The following is a 19077-nucleotide window of genomic DNA, read 5'->3' as shown; positions in this document are numbered from 1 at the left end:
GTACATATAGTACTTCAATAAACATTTATGTACAAACTCCTTGTGTACGTAATATATACTTAGATGAGGAATTGTTGGGTAGTAGGATATACACACCTCCAGCATAGTTGTAGCAATTTCTGCTTCTACCAGCAGCATGTTCTAGTTCTCTTTATTGAACATCTGTATTTTTTTTCCTTGCCTATAGACTTTGGTAATTTATCTGTTGGATTAGTTAACTTGTATGGGCCTTAGTTTTCTCACCTGTAAATTATTAGTGATAAATCACATCAGTGGATTACAAACTGCTACTGAACCCTTTGGTTCAGGACGAAAGGTAAAAGAAACCGGTAACAATAGAACTATACTTGTTAGAGGCCTGACTGTTTGGGTCTCCTCACCCCCACCATGACCTTGAAGGAAGCTTAGAATCCCTAGGGCTCAGTGAAGTACAGTGTGACTAGATCAGAAAGGCAGTCCACAGTCTTTTAGTTTTAAAATAACCATGTTCTTATCATTTGATGTAACAGTTGCAGTATTTGATACATCAGTAAACATCCTTTAAGAAATTATTTTAGGCTTCTTTTTTTTCCAAAACAAGTGAACAAATTTAAATATTTTATTTATGGGGTTTCCTGGATAGCTCAGTTGGTTGAGCATCCAGCTTCGGCTCAGGTCATGATCTCAAGGTTTGTGAGTTCAAGACCTGCATTGGACTCTCTGCTGTCAGCACGGAGCCCATTTCAGATCCTCTTTCCCCCTCTCTCTCTGCCCCTCCCCTGCTGGCGTTTTCTCAAAAATAAACATTTAAAAAAATAAAAATATAAATAAGTGTTTATATATTTTGACAGAGAGAGAAAGTGCTTGTGCATGAGTGGGGGGAGGGGTCAGAGATAGAGGGAGAGAAAGGATCCCAAGCAGGCTCCACGCCGACAGCACAGAGCCCTACATGGGGCTCGATCTCAGGAACAGTGAGATCATGACCTTAGCCGAAATCAAGAGTCAGACACTTAACCGACTGAGCCACCCAGGCACCCCTAAACATGATTTAAAAAGTTATTTTTATTCCCTTTCTAGAGGAATCAAAAGAATCTGTTGCTGAGGAAGAAGAAGAAGACGACAGTGATGATGATGTTGAACCTATTGCTGAATTTAGATTTGTGCCTAATGATAAGTCAGCATGTGAGTATTCTATAGAATTGATTCTTTTCCCTTTATGTATCAAATACTCCCCACACCCCATTTACCTTTACCCTCATTACCTCTGTTCTATTGCCTTTTCTTCATTTTAACATCTATCATATCACTGAGGACCCAATACCTATTAATACCGAAGACTTTAAATGTAGTGAGAGCATAGGAGACACCATATTATTTGGTGTGTTTTGTGAATGGAGAAATCTGGTTATTTTTTTTGACATGATGCTGTTGACTTTGAATCTTACCAGATAGAGGGCAAGGAGTCCTGGCGATTCCAAAGTGAATGACGCAAGGATAGCTGGAAAGAGCCCTATTAACTGAAAGGGGCTTCACCCTGATTTAGCAGCAGTCTGACCAGGACTTTGGCTCTTTTTCTCAGAAAATCCAGCCAGGCATGAAGAGATCTCAACATTATCTTGAAATGAACTCTTATTTTGTAACTTGTCCATTGCCATCAAGCACTTTTCAAGATTGATCTCCTTGGAATTTGGCAGGTTTTGTAAATAGTGTGATTGTGTATATTTCTTGTCTACTCATTGAATTTATTTGGACTGGTGGTTATATTACTAAAATTTTACTGTACACAGGCCAGAAAAGAATGTTTATTACAATTTAATTTCCTTGTTCAGTGGAGGCAATGTTCACTGCAATGTGTGAATGCCAGGCTTTGCATCCAGATCCTGAGGATGAAGATTCAGATGATTACGATGGAGAAGAATATGATGTGGAAGCACATGGTTAGTGAAATGGATTTTTTTTAAATGTGGTGTTTCATTTTAAGCATTTGTTTGTACTACAGGTATGCGATTATAGTTCTTTAGATCTCTATTAAATACCTAGATAGTGTGGTTATTAATAAAAGTGAATGGCACAATTCATGTCAAAGTCAACTTGGAAAAACTGTGGAATTTCCAAGCTTAAGGGTAGAAAGCAGATATTATTGGGGTCAGAAAATGGATAGAGATAAATGGAAGGAAAGGAAATGGTAGATAGGAAAGTTGGGGTTGGGAGAGTCTTTTAAGTTGATGCAGATGCTCCCAAAGAATAAGCTTTCTCCCTCCACCACTTGAAACCTGTATTACTTACATCTTCCCTTAATATACTCCTTCAAACAGCTCATTTCCCAAGTCATTTTTCCCCCCAGAACCATATTTCACTTATCTAGGAGCATTTTTCTTTGCCTCCCCAGACCAGAATGCAATCGCTAGCCTGGTAGATTCATGTAACTTGAGGTGCTTGCTGTTCTCTTTTCTTTTTCCTCACTGCTCTCATCTCCACCGATCTGGCTGTCCAAGGCCCTTTCCTCCATGTGTAGCCACTTCCTGGCCTGAGACAAACTCGGTTCTGGAATTCTCCTTCATATATCTGAATACATTCCCATCTTCACTGAGATTTTTTAGTGATTTTATTTTTTTATCCTTTTTGTATTTGCCAGAATTTCTGAGTTTTTAAAAGGAGCATATATTTTAATCCCGAAAGAACCATCAGTACAAATTAATACCAAATTAATTTGCACTCATCTATAAGTTTCCCATCTCAGGATAATATAAGACTCTTTGCCTTAGGAACATCCTCTTTGCCTTCTAGTGCCTGGACATTTGATTTTTTTAAGAATTGCTGTTTACTGACCCATTGTCTTTTGGAATCCCTTCTCATCCTAGACGGTAGATACATTTTCTTTGTATTCTGTTTTCAACAGATGACCTACATATGTGTATTAAACGAATATTGAAAAATATTTTCCTGGAAACCTTTTTAAACTGTACCTATCTTCAATAAATGCATTATTGATTATCCACTTTTTTCTAATTGTTTTATAATAGTTTAAAAGCATTTTATTTTTTTAGAACAAGGGCAGGGAGACATCCCTACATTTTACACCTATGAAGAAGGATTGTCCCATTTAACAGCAGAAGGCCAAGCCACATTGGAGAGATTAGAAGGAATGCTTTCTCAGTCTGTGAGCAGCCAATACAACATGGCTGGAGTTCGGACAGAAGATTCAATAAGAGATTATGAAGGTGAGTATCCTTCTTTCTTTCAGTGTGAATAGTCAGATGGTCATTTGGGCAATGAGGGAAGCTATGGAGAGATATACACGTTCTTTTGGAAACTGTTAAGACAGAAAAATCTCAGACTTGTGCAACTTTTTTGGTTTTTTCCCCCAACTACAAAAATAGGTCTGTTCACAGTCAAAACATTTTTAAATGTTTTTCACAGGCAAAGAAGAAATGAAAAATCAAGTGTAATTATAATTGAAAGACATTAATTTTTCTGTTGCATATCATTCCAGTCTTTTTTTGTTTGCTTGTGTGTATATATATGTGTGTGTACATATCAGTGCTGCTATTTTTATTTTTAAAATGAATTCCTATGTGATTATATGCAAAACTAGGATATTCACTTGATTTAAAGGGCTAGGCAGCATTCAGTACACTTGGGTTCTTGTTTTGTGACAAATTTCTGGACCTTAATCAAGAGGCTTTCAAATTTGTTTCATTTGTCTCTACTTTGTAAGCTTCTTTGTAAATATTTCCTCTGTTAGACTGGTTTGCTTTTCTGAGTGCCTATTTCAGTCAGAATATTGAAGTATTCTTTTGGTGCAGCCTTTACTTCTTATTCCTTGCTCTAGTCCAATACTGAGATCCATGGATTTTTCATTTAAATGACTTTCAATAAATAAACATTAAAAAACAAAAAACCAAAAATGGGGCACCCGGGTGGCTCAGTCGGTTAAGTGTCTGACTTCAGCTCAGTCATGATCTCACGGTTTGTGAGTTCGAGCCCCACGTGGGGCTCTGTGCTGACAGCTCGGAGCCTGGAGCCTGCTTCGGATTCTGTGTCTCCCTCTCTCTCTGCCCTTCCTCCGTGCTCGCTCTCTCTCTCTCTCTCTCACAAATAAATAAACATTAATAAAATAAATGACTTTCATATTTCCTTGCTATTACTGTTACCCTTCAATCCTAGGCCCTTGTCTTCTCACGCTGGATTTATAGTAGTAGATCTTTTGCCTCGATCATCCTTGCCTCCAGCTCACTGTGCCATGTTAATCTTGAGAACACTCTGTGGTTGCCTCAACTTTGCCTTTGCCCCAAATACCTCCAGTGTTGTTCCTACTACTCTCAATAGAACATTCAGGTACTGCTCTTATGTACCAGACCCTGATTTAAGCACATTACACATATGTACTCATTTAATCCTTCCAAGAATGCCATTGTCATCCCTATTTTACAGGTGAAGAAACTGAAGCGCAGAAAGATCATATAACTTGCTTGAGGTCAAATAGCTAATAGGTGGTGAGAGGATTAAATGAGCTAATATGCAAAAAGAATATACCTGGCCCTGTTATAAGCATTTCTTGCATCTTATATTTAATATATACTGGTATTTTATGTTGCTATAGAGTCTTACCACTTCTAATTTTTAGTGATGCAGAACATTCTTAAAGAGAGCATAATTTTTCTTTCAGTGGTACATGTAAGTTTCTGTCATAATGTTGTGATCAATATCCTCATGCACATAGCATGTTGACCTGGGGATTCTGAAGTCTGGGATATTTTAATTTGGAAAAGTTTAGGCTTTGGGTCACATTGTTATTCCTTGTGTATTCTCTCCATTTTAAATCCTAGTTGGTGAGCCTCTAACATAGGCTGTAGGGTGAGATGGTTCAGATGATTTCTAGTGCTCTACCAAACTCTTAGCTGAAAGAATTCAAGATCTTACCTTTTTTTTCTCTTAAAGTAGGCTTCATGCCCAGCATGGAGCCCACTGTGGGGCTTTAACTCACAACCCTGCGATCAAGACCTGAGCTGAGATTAAGAGTTGGACACTTAACCGACTAAGCCACCCAGGCACCCCAAGATGTTACTTTTTTTTTTATTACAGTTATTGATGGGAGGGTGTCCTTAGACATTGAAAAGGCTTTTGTCACTGAAGGGGTTTTTTTAATTGTAAAATTCCTTATTTAATGCTTTATAGCAAATGATTTTAAGATCACAAACACTTTTTGCTAAAATGAGATTTTGGCCTTTGTTCCTAAGCCTTATTATCATACTGAGAGTTGCCTATATATAAAACTTCTTCAGCCTATACAGTTCCCCATCTTTTAAAGTCCTAAGTAGCCATGTCACTCTTTTTGCCATTTATTTATTTATTTAGTTTGACCTGTGCAGTTCTTTTTTTAAATTTGATTTGTTTTAAAAAAATTTTAAATAATAACTATATATTTCAGATATGCCACAGGATGTTTTTATTTTATTTTTATTTAAAAAAAATTTTTAAGTTTATTTATTTTTGAGAGAGAGTGTGTAGGGAAATGGCAGAAAGAGAGAATCCCAAGCAGGCTCCATGCTGCGAGTGCGGAGGCCAATGCAGGGCTTGAACCCATGAACCATGAGGTCATGACCCGAGCCGAAGTTGAACACATAACTGACTGAACCATCTAACTGCCCCATAGATGTTTTGATATATACAGTGAAATAATTCCTACAGTTAAGCTGATTAACATATGTATCTTCTCATATAGTTACCCTTTTTTTGTGGTGAGAACACCTGAAATTTGCTGTCTTGGTAAATTTCAATCCTTGCCATTTAAATATACCCTATCTACTTGTGGCATTTCAGTGCTTCATGTGCTCATTTATGTAAGAAGTGTTTATTGAACTGCTATGCCGGGTGCAGAGAATACAGCGGTGCTCAAAAGAGATGAGATTACTGTCTTCCTATCAGTGGCATTCTTCTGTAGAGAAAAATAAATGAACTAATTAGGCGGTTATAGTACGTTGTGATATAGCATTGAGTTATAGGGGAAGCTTGAGAAGCTGTGGAATCAGAGTTTGAACTCTTCACCCAGCCTGGATAGAGAGAGATTCTGGATTCAAGCTTCATGGAGTAAGTGACATCCAAGCCAAGATCTGAAAGAGGAATAAAAGTGACTTGAGTGAAGGGGATTGCATACAGGTAGAGGGGAGAGGTGGGTAACAGGATCAGCCATGTGCAAAAGTTCGAGAGATTATTCATCTCTGGGGGACTGAAAGTGGTTCATGTATGTCTGGAACTCTGAGTGTGAAGGAGAGTTGTTACAGGAACAGGTAAAGGTAGATTAGTGAACTGGGCTATATCTTAAAGGAACTTGAAAGCTGTGTTAAAGAATTTCAGTGTTATGCTTAGATCAGTGAGAATGTGAAGAATTTTATTTTGATTGTTTCAGAAGGTGATCCTGGCTCTGATAGGGAAAATTAATTGCAGAGGGAAATACTGGAAGATAGAAGAGAAACTCTGTTAAGTAGCTTATGATTTAAATTAGATGAGAGATCGTGGCCTGCATTTGGTAGTAGCAGTGAATGTCACAAGACTTAACAGATTTGAGAGATGTTTAAGAGAGAGAAACAACAGAAGTTAGAGATGTGGTAGGAGTTTCTGGATTACACAGGTGAGAGGTATCCTTTAGTAAGACTATTCGGAAAGAAAAACATTTCTTCTTCTTTTTTTTTTTTTTTTTAATTATTTTATTTTAAGTAGACTCCACACCCAGTGTGGGGCTTGAACTCACGACCCCAAGACCCTGAGATTAAGAGTCACATGCTCTACCAACTGAGCCAGCCAGCCAGGCGCCCCAACAGAAACGTTTTAATTTTAAGTTTGTTTCTTTATTTTGAGAGAGACAGAGGCAGCGTGAACAGGAGGGGCAGAGAGAGGGGTAGAGAGAGAGACCATCCCAGAGCCCAACACAGGGCTATGAACCATAAGAACATGACTGAGCCGAAACCAAGTCATTCGCTTAACCGACTGAGCCACCCAGGTGCTCCGAGAAACCTTTCTATGTGGAAAGATGATGAGTTAATTTAATTAAAAAAAATTGTTTTCCAATGTTTATTTATTATTCACACACACACACACACACACACACACACACACACACACACACAGCATGACAGGGGAGGGGCAGAGAGAGCAGGAGACACAGAATTCGAAGCAGGCTCCAGGCTCCCAGCTGTCAGCACAGAGCCTGACGCGGGGCTCGAACTCACAAACTATGAGATCATGACCTCAGTGGAAGTCCGTCGCTCAACCAACTGAGCCACCCAGGCACCCCAATGATGAGTTAATTTTAGATACATATTGCATTTGTATGCCTAGCTTCATGTCCAGATGCCAGGGGACTCAGGCAGAAGCCAGTTTGTTGTGGGCTAAAGACTTAAGGGTGAATGGGAGGTGAGGAAGTAGAGAAAGCAGCTGTAAACAACTCTTTCCAGAGGGACTTTTTCCCGGTTTTCCCCTCTCCCCAACACTCTTTTTTCCCTATGAAACGAGAATCTCACTCTACTTATGTTGTCTTTTCTCAAAATTATGTCATAAGCTTTGTAAGGATAGGACTTTTATACCTTTAATAGTAATAAGTTACACAGTAAATAGCCAGCACAGTTCTGTGAAGAGTGAACAGTTGGTGCTTACCATATTCAAAAGTTCTTACCTAGTGTTCTTTTAGTGTTGATGTTGAAAATTTACAAAGTAAATGTTAAATGTACAGGTGGCATTTTTCTTTCTTGGTTTGTTCCTGGTTACTTTTTCAGAAGAGAAAGAAATAGTTGTTACCAACAGAGGGCACTAACTTCCTTCCGGTGATGTGTAGGTTGAACCTTTACCTGTCTGAAGAGCTCAGTGGACTGTTGCTCAGCAGTTGATTTTTTCCTTCAGATGGGATGGAGGTAGATACTACACCAACAGTTGCTGGACAGTTTGAGGATGCAGATGTTGATCACTGAAAATGATTTATGCTGCTGTGGGGTAAGTAGTTTATTTTTTCCCTTGTCACTGAATCTTGTGAAATAATTAGTTTTTATTTTCCTGATTCAGGAGAACTCTATAAAATTAGCAGTTTGGAAAAATGTTAGTTACCCATTTCTGAAATTATTCAGGCTTAAGTGGTTTTTTCCCCTAAGAAATCAAGGTCTGCAAACAGCGATATTCAGGTTAACATTTACTGAGCACTTATCCCATATTAAGTATATGCATTGTGCTAGACATTGGGTAGTGCTAGGCATTGAGGCATGGAAGAATAATCACTCATCTTCAGTGAACTCAGGAGGAGGACATTAGCCCGTTATTCAGAAATCAAGAGCTCCCTGGTTGGCTCAGGTGGGAGCAGCAGAGTAAGATCATGTCCCGGTGTGTCATCTTTTCCCACTTGTGGTGTTTGAAACTGTAACACATTCATCAGAAAAAACAAAGCAGAGATTTGCTGCAACTCACTGCTATTCAGTTTAGGGCAGAAGTAGAAGTAATTCCAAACTGCATTTAAGCTTTTAATCATAATCTTGTATTGGCCTCTGTCCTTCTGAAAATAATGGAGGACCAAGGTCCTGGGTACCTTAGTGTTCAGGACTGATTTGCCAAACTGTTAAGTCCATGTACAGTTGTCCAGAAGCAGTCATTTCCCAAGTTGCCACATACCTGCTTTTCTTTTCTTTCCTTTTTAAAAGTGTACATGAGAGAGAGAGAACACAAGGGAGAAGGGCAGAGGGAGAGAGAGAATCCTAAGCAGGCTCCATGCTCAATGCAGAGCCTGATGCAAGGCTCAATCCCACGAGCCTGGGATCATGACCTGAGCTGAAATCAAGAGTCAAACGCTCAACTGACTGAGCCATCAAGTGCCCCCATACCTGCTTTTCCTGACTGACATAAGAGCTCACAGCCAATTTTCCCGGACATGTTCTCGAGAGCTTTGCATAAAGTTTGTCCATGACTTTGCTGCATGTTACTCTGAGAAATACATTGTTCTTTGCCAGCTTGAGTATCTCAACTGAGTATTGGATAGTAGCTGAAGGTCATATATAGTTAGTTCATACCATATAGAGCTCTAAGACTAGTAATCCTAGTAAGCCTTCCTTTAAGCTTTAAGATTTTTACATTGTTAAAATTGTTGTCTCTTTTCTCCCTCTACAATGTCCTTCTAGTTCTGACCTGATGGCATTTTCTTGAATGCTGTCTGTCTTCCAGTCTTTGAGATGTTACTTTGCCCGGATCCTTTATTTTTTTTAAAGCATATAGTAATAATGTGGCAAGATTTATATATTTTGGTTTGACTCTTATACTACTGTGAGTCATCCATTTGGGTTGTGAGAACCCTCCTTTTTCCAAGTTCCATTTACCTTCCAAATTATTGCCATTGTGGACATATCTTCTTATACTAACCATGAAAAATGGTAATGAATCTCTGCTTTCCTCTCAGATGCTGCCAGTGGAACTATCAGAAAATAATGTCTTAGGAGTTCTGTGATTTATACCTCTTCCTTTAAATACTTAACTTTTATTTCCACAGCATTTATTTCTGTCATTAGTAGCTATATAGTCTAAAACCAGCATTGTCTCCTTGGCAGTTAGCTAAAATTATGTGTTCATATTGCTGCAGCTCTGTTAACTTTAATTTTCAGATCTCACAATTCCAGATATCGGTACTTCACTGTTATACTGTATGGGAAATCTTTTGGTGCCAACTTAAGTCTCCTTTCCTTCTCACTTTTCTACTTGTCATGTTCTTTATAGTATGTTGACTTTTTCAGTTCAGTAATGCTTACATAGTTACTTTTATTGAAACTGGAAAACATTTTTTGATCTTCTGGCTTTCACATCTTTCTTCTTGAAAAATAGACTACTCAGAGAGTAGCAACCACTCTATTAATAAGGATTATGAGAAACTCGTTTGTTATGTCACTCATGGTTACACAAATGAGATGTTACTGCAATTCACTGATGAGAATTCTTAGGATTCTTTGTAATGTAATTTTATGGTGAAATAACCATAAAATAGCCACAAACTTTCTAATGAGCTGATGATTTGTTTTCTATTCATTTTATGCTACAGCTGGAGTGGAGAGAGAGTTTATTCATAAAGTTTATACAAGTTCTTCATCTGGATAATTGACCTGAATTCCAAACAATGTCTGTAAATTTTTAATCATTTGAAATTAAGGAGTGGAGAAGGAATAATTAGAGTGTTTATGCAACCATTAAAATTTTCAAGATAATGGAACAAGGACCTCTCAATGCCTGAGATGGAATGAAGGGGACAGGGTAGAATCACAGCTCTACCACATGCCGGCCTCTGTACCTTTGGATAAAGGCATATAATTTCTCTAATCCTCAGTTTCCTCATCTGAAAATGGGGTTGATAAACTACCTGGCAGGATTGTTGCAAAGACTAAGATACAATATATCTAAGTTCTCTGGCACTCTTGACTAGTCAGTCAATAAATTACAGCTACTATTACTATTGTAAACACTATAAATCTTTTGTTTTTCAGATTCTGCTCATAACTGTAGGAAAGAACTTGGTGCCTCTTCTACTGTGGAGTGGGTGTTGATGAAAGTCTTTTTCTTCTCCAAAACTTACCTGAACCAGTTCTTTTTTGAGACAGACTATACTGAGACAAAAAGTTGTCACCAGCAGAAGAGACTATGACCTTTATTAACAAAGGTGAATTAACTTAACCAAGAGGGTATTTGTAGTTTATCATCTACGCTAAAACTTTCTTTGTGCAAGTACCCTCTGAATAGGCCTATAGTTCCTGCCTTCATTATATGTGTCTCTGTCACCTGGGAGGCCTACGAAGGTGGACTGGATGGGAAGGAGGGAGGCTGAGACTAAGATACATCCTTTTAGAGCCTAAGGATCCCCTTACCCTTTAAAAACAAAGACAAAGGGATCTCACATCCTGGCCTCTGCTTGTTCTCCCCCAGGGTAAGGGTCTTTTGACTAATTTGGGGCCTAGATCAGTTCATTCAGGCATCTTTAGGGAGCCTCTTGGGAAACATTCTAGCCACATCTACTGCCACTAACAAATGCTTCTGACTAGCTTTTACTCCTTTCACCATGTTTCACCAGTCTCTTTTGTTATAACCTCTTAGGTTATATCCTCTAATTTGTAACCTCTTAGGTCGGTTTCCCTAACCAAATGAAATTGGGATGAAGTCCTCAGAGTACTTCAGAGGATAATTGTTTTGTCTTTAACAAATAAACAAACAATAAATCTAGGTTTTCTATATTATTGTGCTCTCATTCTTGACTAAAACCATTAGTGAGAAAAAAATTTTTTTAATTAAGACTGGTAAAAAACAAGAGTCTTAACAGTTCTTATTTTTGTTTGACTTTTGTTGAGAATATAAACATGAAATGAGTAAGAAAATGTACAGTTAGTTAGAGTTTGTGGCAAATATTTAATAGGGCAAAGATTGAATGCATTTCAAGGGATTTCTGCTTCTTGCACTTGGATCAGGTAATTTCTTATACTTATTGACTCTCAATTTTTAGTTTTCAGACACCAGGGTATTTGTGAGGCTGATTTATAATTACAGATGTATACTTGGACTTTTTATACCATTATAGCACTTTTAAAATAGAAAAGCTATTCAGGATCACTTGGCTAATTAGGGACTAAACTTTAGTTTGTGACCACAAAGCCCAGTGTTCTTGTTAGCAGTTTCACTTGGTTTCTGTCATCCTGCATGGTAGATTGGAAAAAGCTGATTTTCTTTTTTCTCAGCAGACTCTCAGAAATACTGAATTTGCTACAGTAGGCAAGTAAAAGGGCCATGTGGAAATGGAAACTGAACTTGACTAAGGCATTCTCTGTATCAGCCCTGTCTTTATATACATTATACATATAATTATGCATATAATTTTCTTAACTACCTTATGAGGTACAGGTGCTTTTATTATCCCATTTAAAAAAAATTTTTTTTTACATTTATTTATTTTTGAGAGACAGAGACAGAGCACAAGTGGGGGAGGGACAGAGATAGAAGGAGACACAGAATCCGAAGCAGGCTCCAGGCTCTGAGCTGTCAGCACAGAGCCTAATGTGGGGCTCGAACTCATGAACCGTGAGATCATGACCTGAGCTGAAGTCGGACGCTTAACCGACTGAGCCACCCAGGCGCCCCTTATTATCCCACTGAAAATTTTTTTTTTTCAGCATTTATTCATTTTTTGGTAGAAACAGAGCACGAGTGGGGGAGGGGCAGAGAGAGGGAGACACAGAATCCAAAGCAAGCTCCAGGCTCTGAACTGTCAGCACAGAGCCCAATGCGCAGCTTGAACTCAGGGACCGTGAGATCATGACCTGAGCTGAAGTCGGATGCTCAACCGACTGAGCCACCCAGTTATGCCACTTTAGAGATGAGGAAGCTACAGAGAGGTAAAATAGGTAAAGTCATAGTGAGCTGTGATTTTTTTGTTTAATTTTAGAGAGAGAGAGCATGAGTGGAGGAGAGGGGCAGAGGGAGAGAGAGAGAGAGAGAGGGAAAATCTTAAGCAGGCTCCATGCTTAGTGCAGAGCCCAGTGTGGGGCTTGATCCCATGACCATGAGATCATGACCTCATCCAAAATCAGGAGTTGGATGCTTATCTGACTGAGCCGCCCAGGTGCCATGTGAACTGTGTTTTTGAAGCCTGTGCTCCATAACACTATAGAACCTTCCCATCTGCCAGCAGTTGAAAGGAAGCAAGTTCTCTCTTCACTGCAGGATTTTAAATGTTAAATTTCAGTGGACAGCACAGGAAGTTCCCAGATTTCTCTGCTGGCAATCTCAGCAGCACTCATAATTCTATCCTAGACATTTATGTCTTCTTCAGTAAACAGGGTATTCTCATGGTCTAATCTTAGAAATTCTATTTGAGTCCTTTTTTGAAGTCATACTTACAAACTTATACTCGTGACTTTCAGTGAAGCAATAAAGTGCTCTGATAATAAATATGTCAAAATGTCAAGGAGATTCGGTGCACTGTTTCCTATAGGCATTGCTGTGGTCAGCATAATGCAGTCATCTAAGATGTAGAAGACCAAGCATCTAGTTCTGGCTTGGCAGACAAGGTATTTAAACCTCTCTGGACCTATTTCCTCATCTGTAAAATGAGGGGATTAGATTAAGTGACTTTCAAAGATTCAGCTGTAATAACATTCTGTAATATTATTCAGTTGCTCCCATAGCTTTGAGAAAATAGAAGGTGAAAAAAAAAAGATCAGGTCAGACTTCTTAAAAATGAAATTCATAATGATCAGTAAACCAACATTTCTTGATTCTGTTTGAACTTAATTTCAGTGTTACTGGGATTGTTTGCTTCCTATTTCTTGATGTAGAGGAAATTTAAAGAAAAGCCATGGACATTTTCCCCTGTAATGTGAATAATCCAAAATATCCATTAAAGCTAGTGTTTATAGTCATCTGTTCTAAATTTTGTCGTTTAAAAAATGTATTCATAGGGGTGCCTGGCTGACTCAGTTAGTAGTATGTAACTCTTGATCTTGGGGTTGTAAGTTTGAACCCGTGCTGGGTGTAGAGATTAATTTTAAAAAATCTTTAAAAAAAAAATTAAAAATGTATTCATTAAAATGATCCCAGTGGGTTTTCTCCTCCCACAGATCAGTTTGTCAGGTATTGATACTTTTCATATAAGCTTATTTATTTATGTTTTTAAAGTTTATTTTTGAGAGTGAGCATGTGAGTGAGCAGGGGACGGGCAGAGAGAGAGGGGGAGAGAGGATCTGAAGCAGGCTCTGTGCTGACAGCAGACAGCCTGATGCAGGGCTTGAACTCATGAACCATGAGATCATGACCTGAGCCAAAGTCAGATTCTCAACTGACTAAACCACCCAGGCACCCCCAAATAAGCTTATTAATCTTTGTACATTATGTATTTTGAGGTCTTGTTAGGATCTCTGTCAGTATTGGTAAAGATGAGAGATTATGCACAGATGATCATGGTTATATAGCCCTTTACTTTTAGAAGAAGACAGGGTATACTTTAAGAAGAACAATTCGGGCATCTGGGTGGCTCAGTCGGTTAAGTGTCCGATTTCGGCTCAGATTGTGATCCTGCAGTTTGTGGATTCGAGCCTCGGGTCGGGCTCTGTATTGACAGCTCAAAGCCTGGAGCCTGCTTTGGATTCTGTCTCCTTCTCTCTCTGCCTCTCCCCCACTCACACTCTCTCTCATAAAAATATTAAAATAAAATAAAAAAAAGAACAATTACTCATTGTTCAGAGAGATACTAGATTTTTTAGATAGAATTTTTATTTATCTGCATGGTTTTAGATAGTATCCTTATTACTATATATATAGCTAATTCTCATGCATCTCCTGTTTTAAAAGTGTTTCTAGAATGGATGAATCTATATCTGGCACCCATCCTCTTTGGCTAATACATAGTAATTCTAAGCGGATCTCTTATGAGGACTCCAATAGAATTATTACTATTCCTTGACAAAGGAGCTGAAACTGAAACTGAAACATTTTCACTAGATCTCACTCTGCTCATATATACATAAGTAAAACCAATATGTAATGGTGGGGGGGAATGTCATAATTGCAGATGAGAGGTCAGTCCCAAAACTTTTGGAAGATCAGTGAACCTAGTCAGAATTTTTGTTAATAATATAATTCTAGGAAGATAAAATAGGGGCACCTGCCTAGCTCAGTAGGTAGAGCATGTGACTCTCGTCCTCAGGGTTGTGAGTTGGAGCTGCACGTTGGGTGTAGAGATTACTTGAAAATAAAATCTTAAAAAAAGAAGATAAAAATAGAGATATATAACCAGGGATAAGAAAGCTAAATGCAAGTGTATGGAGGCTAATTTTTAAGACTTTTTAAAATTATTATTTTGAAGATTATATGAATCACTAATATACTTAGAACACTAATATACTTAGAATCACTAATATACTAGAAAATGGCTCAGAAAATGTTAAGTATTACACAATAGTAGTAATTCATTCTTTTCATAACAGAAAGAAGAAGTAGCAGATGCAGTGTTAACTCACCTCTTAGGATATATCCGAGAAGTCTGAAATTGAAACATCCTCTGAGCAATTAAAATAGATGTGATGAAATTTATTCATTTTCCTCGTAGGACCTCTTGGCCTTCAGTGCAAGTCTCTATCCCTGCTCTACAAACAGGTCCAATGTACTTGAGCATCTAGTTTCTAGTCATGCAACAGGATAGAAAAGGAAAAAAGGGGTGGTTGCATCAGACATATCAGTAGCAGCAGTAAATAGCTGACAGAATTATGAAGAAAAGCAAATACAGGTTTACCCAAAAATACAGCAGACCAAGACTTCATGGTATATAGTGCAAGTAGGATAGTGTAGCAATTTATGTTCATAAAAGTGCAACTAAAAATTATTAGCATTAATTCTAGTTGTAAGTAGATCCAATTCTGGCTAATTTAAGCAGAAAAAAGTCTTTTGGAACACTATCTGGTAGCTCACAAGATGGACAGGAAAACGGAAATAAACCAGGCTCATAAAAAGATTAGCAACTAGGAGTGGCCTGTGTAAGACGCTATGATTCTTCTGTTGCTTTTAGACTGATTTTTTAATTGATCCCATGCCTTTTGAGTCACCACAGAGTCCTGATTGGCAGGGACTGTGTGTTGCCAGGGACAGAAAACAGGAGTATCTGGCCCCTTCAGCTTCCGCAGTGGGAGGGCACTTCCTTTAACGCAGGTACTCACAGTGGTGGATTACCCCAAATAGAAAGGATACTCAGATGCTGGCTTGCAAGAAACAGCTGTCTGCTGCAACTGTAAATCTTCAAAACAAAAAACAAAAATAAATTGAGACTGTACATAATAAAAGATTTTTTATAAAAACTGATGGTCACACTATTTGTCAAAATTAAAATGGAAATATTGTTTGACTCAGAAACTCCATTTAAAGGAATTTATTCTATAAATTTGCACATTAGGAAAAGTCATATATGTAAAGATAATAATTGCAACTCTACTTATTTTTTTAATTTTTTTAAGTTTATTTTGAGAGAGAGATAGCAGGAGTGGGGAGGGGCAGGGAGAGAGAGAGAGAGTCCCAAGCAAGCTCCGCCCTGTCAGCACAGAGCCCAATGTGGGGCTTGAACTCATGAAACCGTGACATCATGACCTGAGCCAAAACCAACTGTTGGATGCTTAATCAACCGAGCCACCCAGGCGCCCCCATTGCAACTTTATTTGTGAAAGCAAAAGACCAAGGACAACCTCATTGTCCATAATTAAGCCTGGGTCACTTACTTACAGTACATCTGTATAATGGAAAACTGTACTCCTCAAAAAGAATTAGGTAGATCTTTATATACCAATACTAAATAAACTCAAAGATACATTAAATGAAAAACATGAAGATACTTCTATAAAAGAAAAAGGGCTGGAGGTTACAGTGGAGATATATCATCGTGTACTTAGGTGTACATAAAATATCCCTGAAAGAGAAATGGGGGGCCGGGATAGGAGGGGGACTCAGGTCTTTAACCATTTCTAGGTGGAATTGCGTCTCCCCAAAAACATGTTGGGAGTCCTAACCCCCACCCAGTATGTCAGAATATGACCTTATTTGGAGTTAAGTCTTTACACAGGTAAGTGGAGTTAAAGTGAAATCATTAGGATGGGCCCTAATCTTATATAGCTGGCGTCCTTATCAGAAGGGAGAATTTGGACACAGACAGACACGGGCAGGGGGAGGCCATGTGAAGATAGAGGATTATAGTGATGCATCTACAAGCCAAGGAGCACCTTAGGCTACCAGAAACTAGGAGAGAGGCCTGGAACAGATCCTTCCCTAGTGCATTTAGAGGGAGCATGGCCCTAGTGACACATTAATCTTGGACTTCTGGCTTCCAAAACTGTGAGACAAAAATTTCTGTTCTAAGCCATTCAGTTTGTGGAACTTTGTTATGGTCATACTAGAAAACTAACACATCCCCCATGGTCATTTTTTTTTGTTGTTTTTGTTTACCTGAGGAATAGCAAGCTGGCTATATATAAATCAGTTTAAAGTTTCAAAGAGGGGCGCCTGGGTGGCTCAGTCGGTTGAGCAGCCGACTTCGGCCCAGGTCATGATCTCGCGGTCCGTGAGTTCGAGCCCCGCGTCGGGCTCTGTGCTGACAGCTCGGAGCCTGGAGCCTGTTTCAGATTCTGTGTCTCCCTCTCTCTGACCCTCCCCCGTTCATGCTCTGTCTCTCTCTGTCTCAAAAATAAATAAACGCTAAAAAAAAAAAAATTAAAAAAAATAAAGTTTCAAAGAATTAAAAATTTATAATTATCATTCATTGTATAAATGAACAACTCTGCAGTTAAAGCAGGTAAAGGAAAAGTTGGTTATCACTACCTATTTTATAAATAACCTGTGTTCTGAAGTATGTTTGGTATAGTAAAAGGTTAATGTAACATACCAAATATTCACATGCAGCTAAGAAATAAAATTATACAAGCACAGTTGAAGATTTCTGTATTCCCCTGATCTCCCTTCCTCCCCTTCAGAAGTATCCACTGTTCCAAATTTGGCATTTGTCATAACTATGTATGTGTTTGCATTTTTGCTCCACATGTATGTAGCATCTAAACACTGTGGTATTGGGTTGCATGTTTTTAAACGTTCATTATTTGAATCCTTGTGCTGCTTTTCCTACTGAGCACATAAAAATGTTATCCGAGTTGATACAGGCAGCTCTATACTATAGCACAGTTCATCCATTTTCTTGATGGGCATTTAAGGTTCCAGTTACTCATTATGAAAGCAGTGCTGCAGCAGAAATCCTCGTGCATGCCTCATGCACACGTGTGCATTTCTCTATTGCGGTACCTTTCCGACTTCCCGTTATGCCTACAATAATACATTTCCCACCAGACCCACAAACATTGATTTCTACTAATCCCAGAAATGGAAATTTCATTAAAAACAGTTCTTAACTTTGCTAGATGTTGCTAACCTGTTCTCCGGAACAGTTGGGGCAATTTACACTGCCATGTTAGGGAATAACATTTATTGATTATATCCTCACCAGCTTTTAATATATCCAGACTTAATTTTCTGCCAATCTCACGAATTTGAAAGTAAGGCTTCATCGTGATTGTAGTTTCCATGTTCCTGATTACTAGTGAGACTGAACACCTTCCTATTGTGTACATTGGACTTTTCATATTTTTTGCCCAATTTTTAAGTTTTTTTTTCTTACTGATCTGTTCTTTATATATTCTAGATATTAATCTCCTAGTCTGTGATGTCTTTTCATTTTGTTTACTATGTCTTTTAAAAGTCAGAAGTTGTGGAATCCTGTATGCTTTTACAAGGAAAATGATTCTTTTTTTTTTTTTTAATTTTTTTTTTTAACGTTTATTTATTTTTGAGACAGAGAGAGACAGAGCATGAACGGGGGAGGGTCAGAGAGAGAGGGGGACACAGAATCTGAAACAGGCTCCAGGCTCCGAGCTGTCAGCACAGAGCCCGACGCGGGGCTCGAACTCACGGACCGTGAGATCATGACCTGAGCCGAAGTCAGCTGCTTAACCGACTGAGCCACCCAGGCGCCCCGGAAAATGATTCATTATGTAGGATGGTATATAGTTGTTCTAGCTCTAGCATTCATTTAGTACAGCTTTGCTACAGTGTAGTTTTAAATAACTAGTTCACAGAAAATTGCTAAATAGGGCAGTGATGTCAGTAGTCAAACTTACTTCATATGTAATTTTTCCTAAAACATTAATATTTTGCACCCCAAGTTACCTGTAATTTTGTGAGTTAATTAGAGGAAGACATGTCTTTAGGTCTAAAATAGGAAGCGGTGGCATGATTTGATTAATAGGATCACTCAAGCATTAGAAATAGGAAGTTATTGGGGCACCTGGCTGGCTTAGTCAGTAGAGCGTGCAACTCTTTATCTCAGAGTTTAGGTTTGAGTCTCACGTTGAGTGTAGACATTTCTTTAAAAAATTAAAATGTTTAAAAAAAACAACAGGAAGTTATTGGAGTAATCTGGACAAAAGTAAGTAAATGAAGGCTTGTACTAAACTGTGCTAGTAGGCCATAATGCAAAGTAGGAAAGCCTACATACCCTAGAGAAACATGTAGAGG

General features: G+C 38.4%; 1 protein-coding gene across 2 annotated transcripts in view; it reads left to right on the top strand.

The window, feature by feature from the left end:
- The window catches only part of CLNS1A (chloride nucleotide-sensitive channel 1A), a 37392-nt gene that overhangs the window by 8253 nt on the left and 10062 nt on the right, over positions 1-19077 (top strand). Inside the window, exons 3-7 of one of the 2 annotated variants that reach the window (XM_049652772.1) lie at positions 1057-1161; positions 1809-1916; positions 3027-3200; positions 7876-7965; positions 10482-11222. In XM_049652772.1, the coding sequence (XP_049508729.1) occupies positions 1057-1161; positions 1809-1916; positions 3027-3200; positions 7876-7943 (455 nt within the window). In that variant the 3' untranslated portion in view covers positions 7944-7965; positions 10482-11222. Of the gene's footprint in view, positions 1-1056; positions 1162-1808; positions 1917-3026; positions 3201-7875; positions 7966-10481; positions 11223-19077 lie in introns of those variants that run through there. The other variant, XM_049652779.1, reaches the window with a different exon arrangement.

Source organism: Panthera uncia, chromosome D1, assembly GCF_023721935.1.
Source record: "Panthera uncia isolate 11264 chromosome D1, Puncia_PCG_1.0, whole genome shotgun sequence".
Classification (NCBI taxonomy): Eukaryota; Metazoa; Chordata; class Mammalia; order Carnivora; family Felidae; genus Panthera; species Panthera uncia.
The sequence above is the reverse complement of the archived record's forward strand: the minus strand, read 5'-3'. Positions and strand labels throughout refer to the sequence as shown.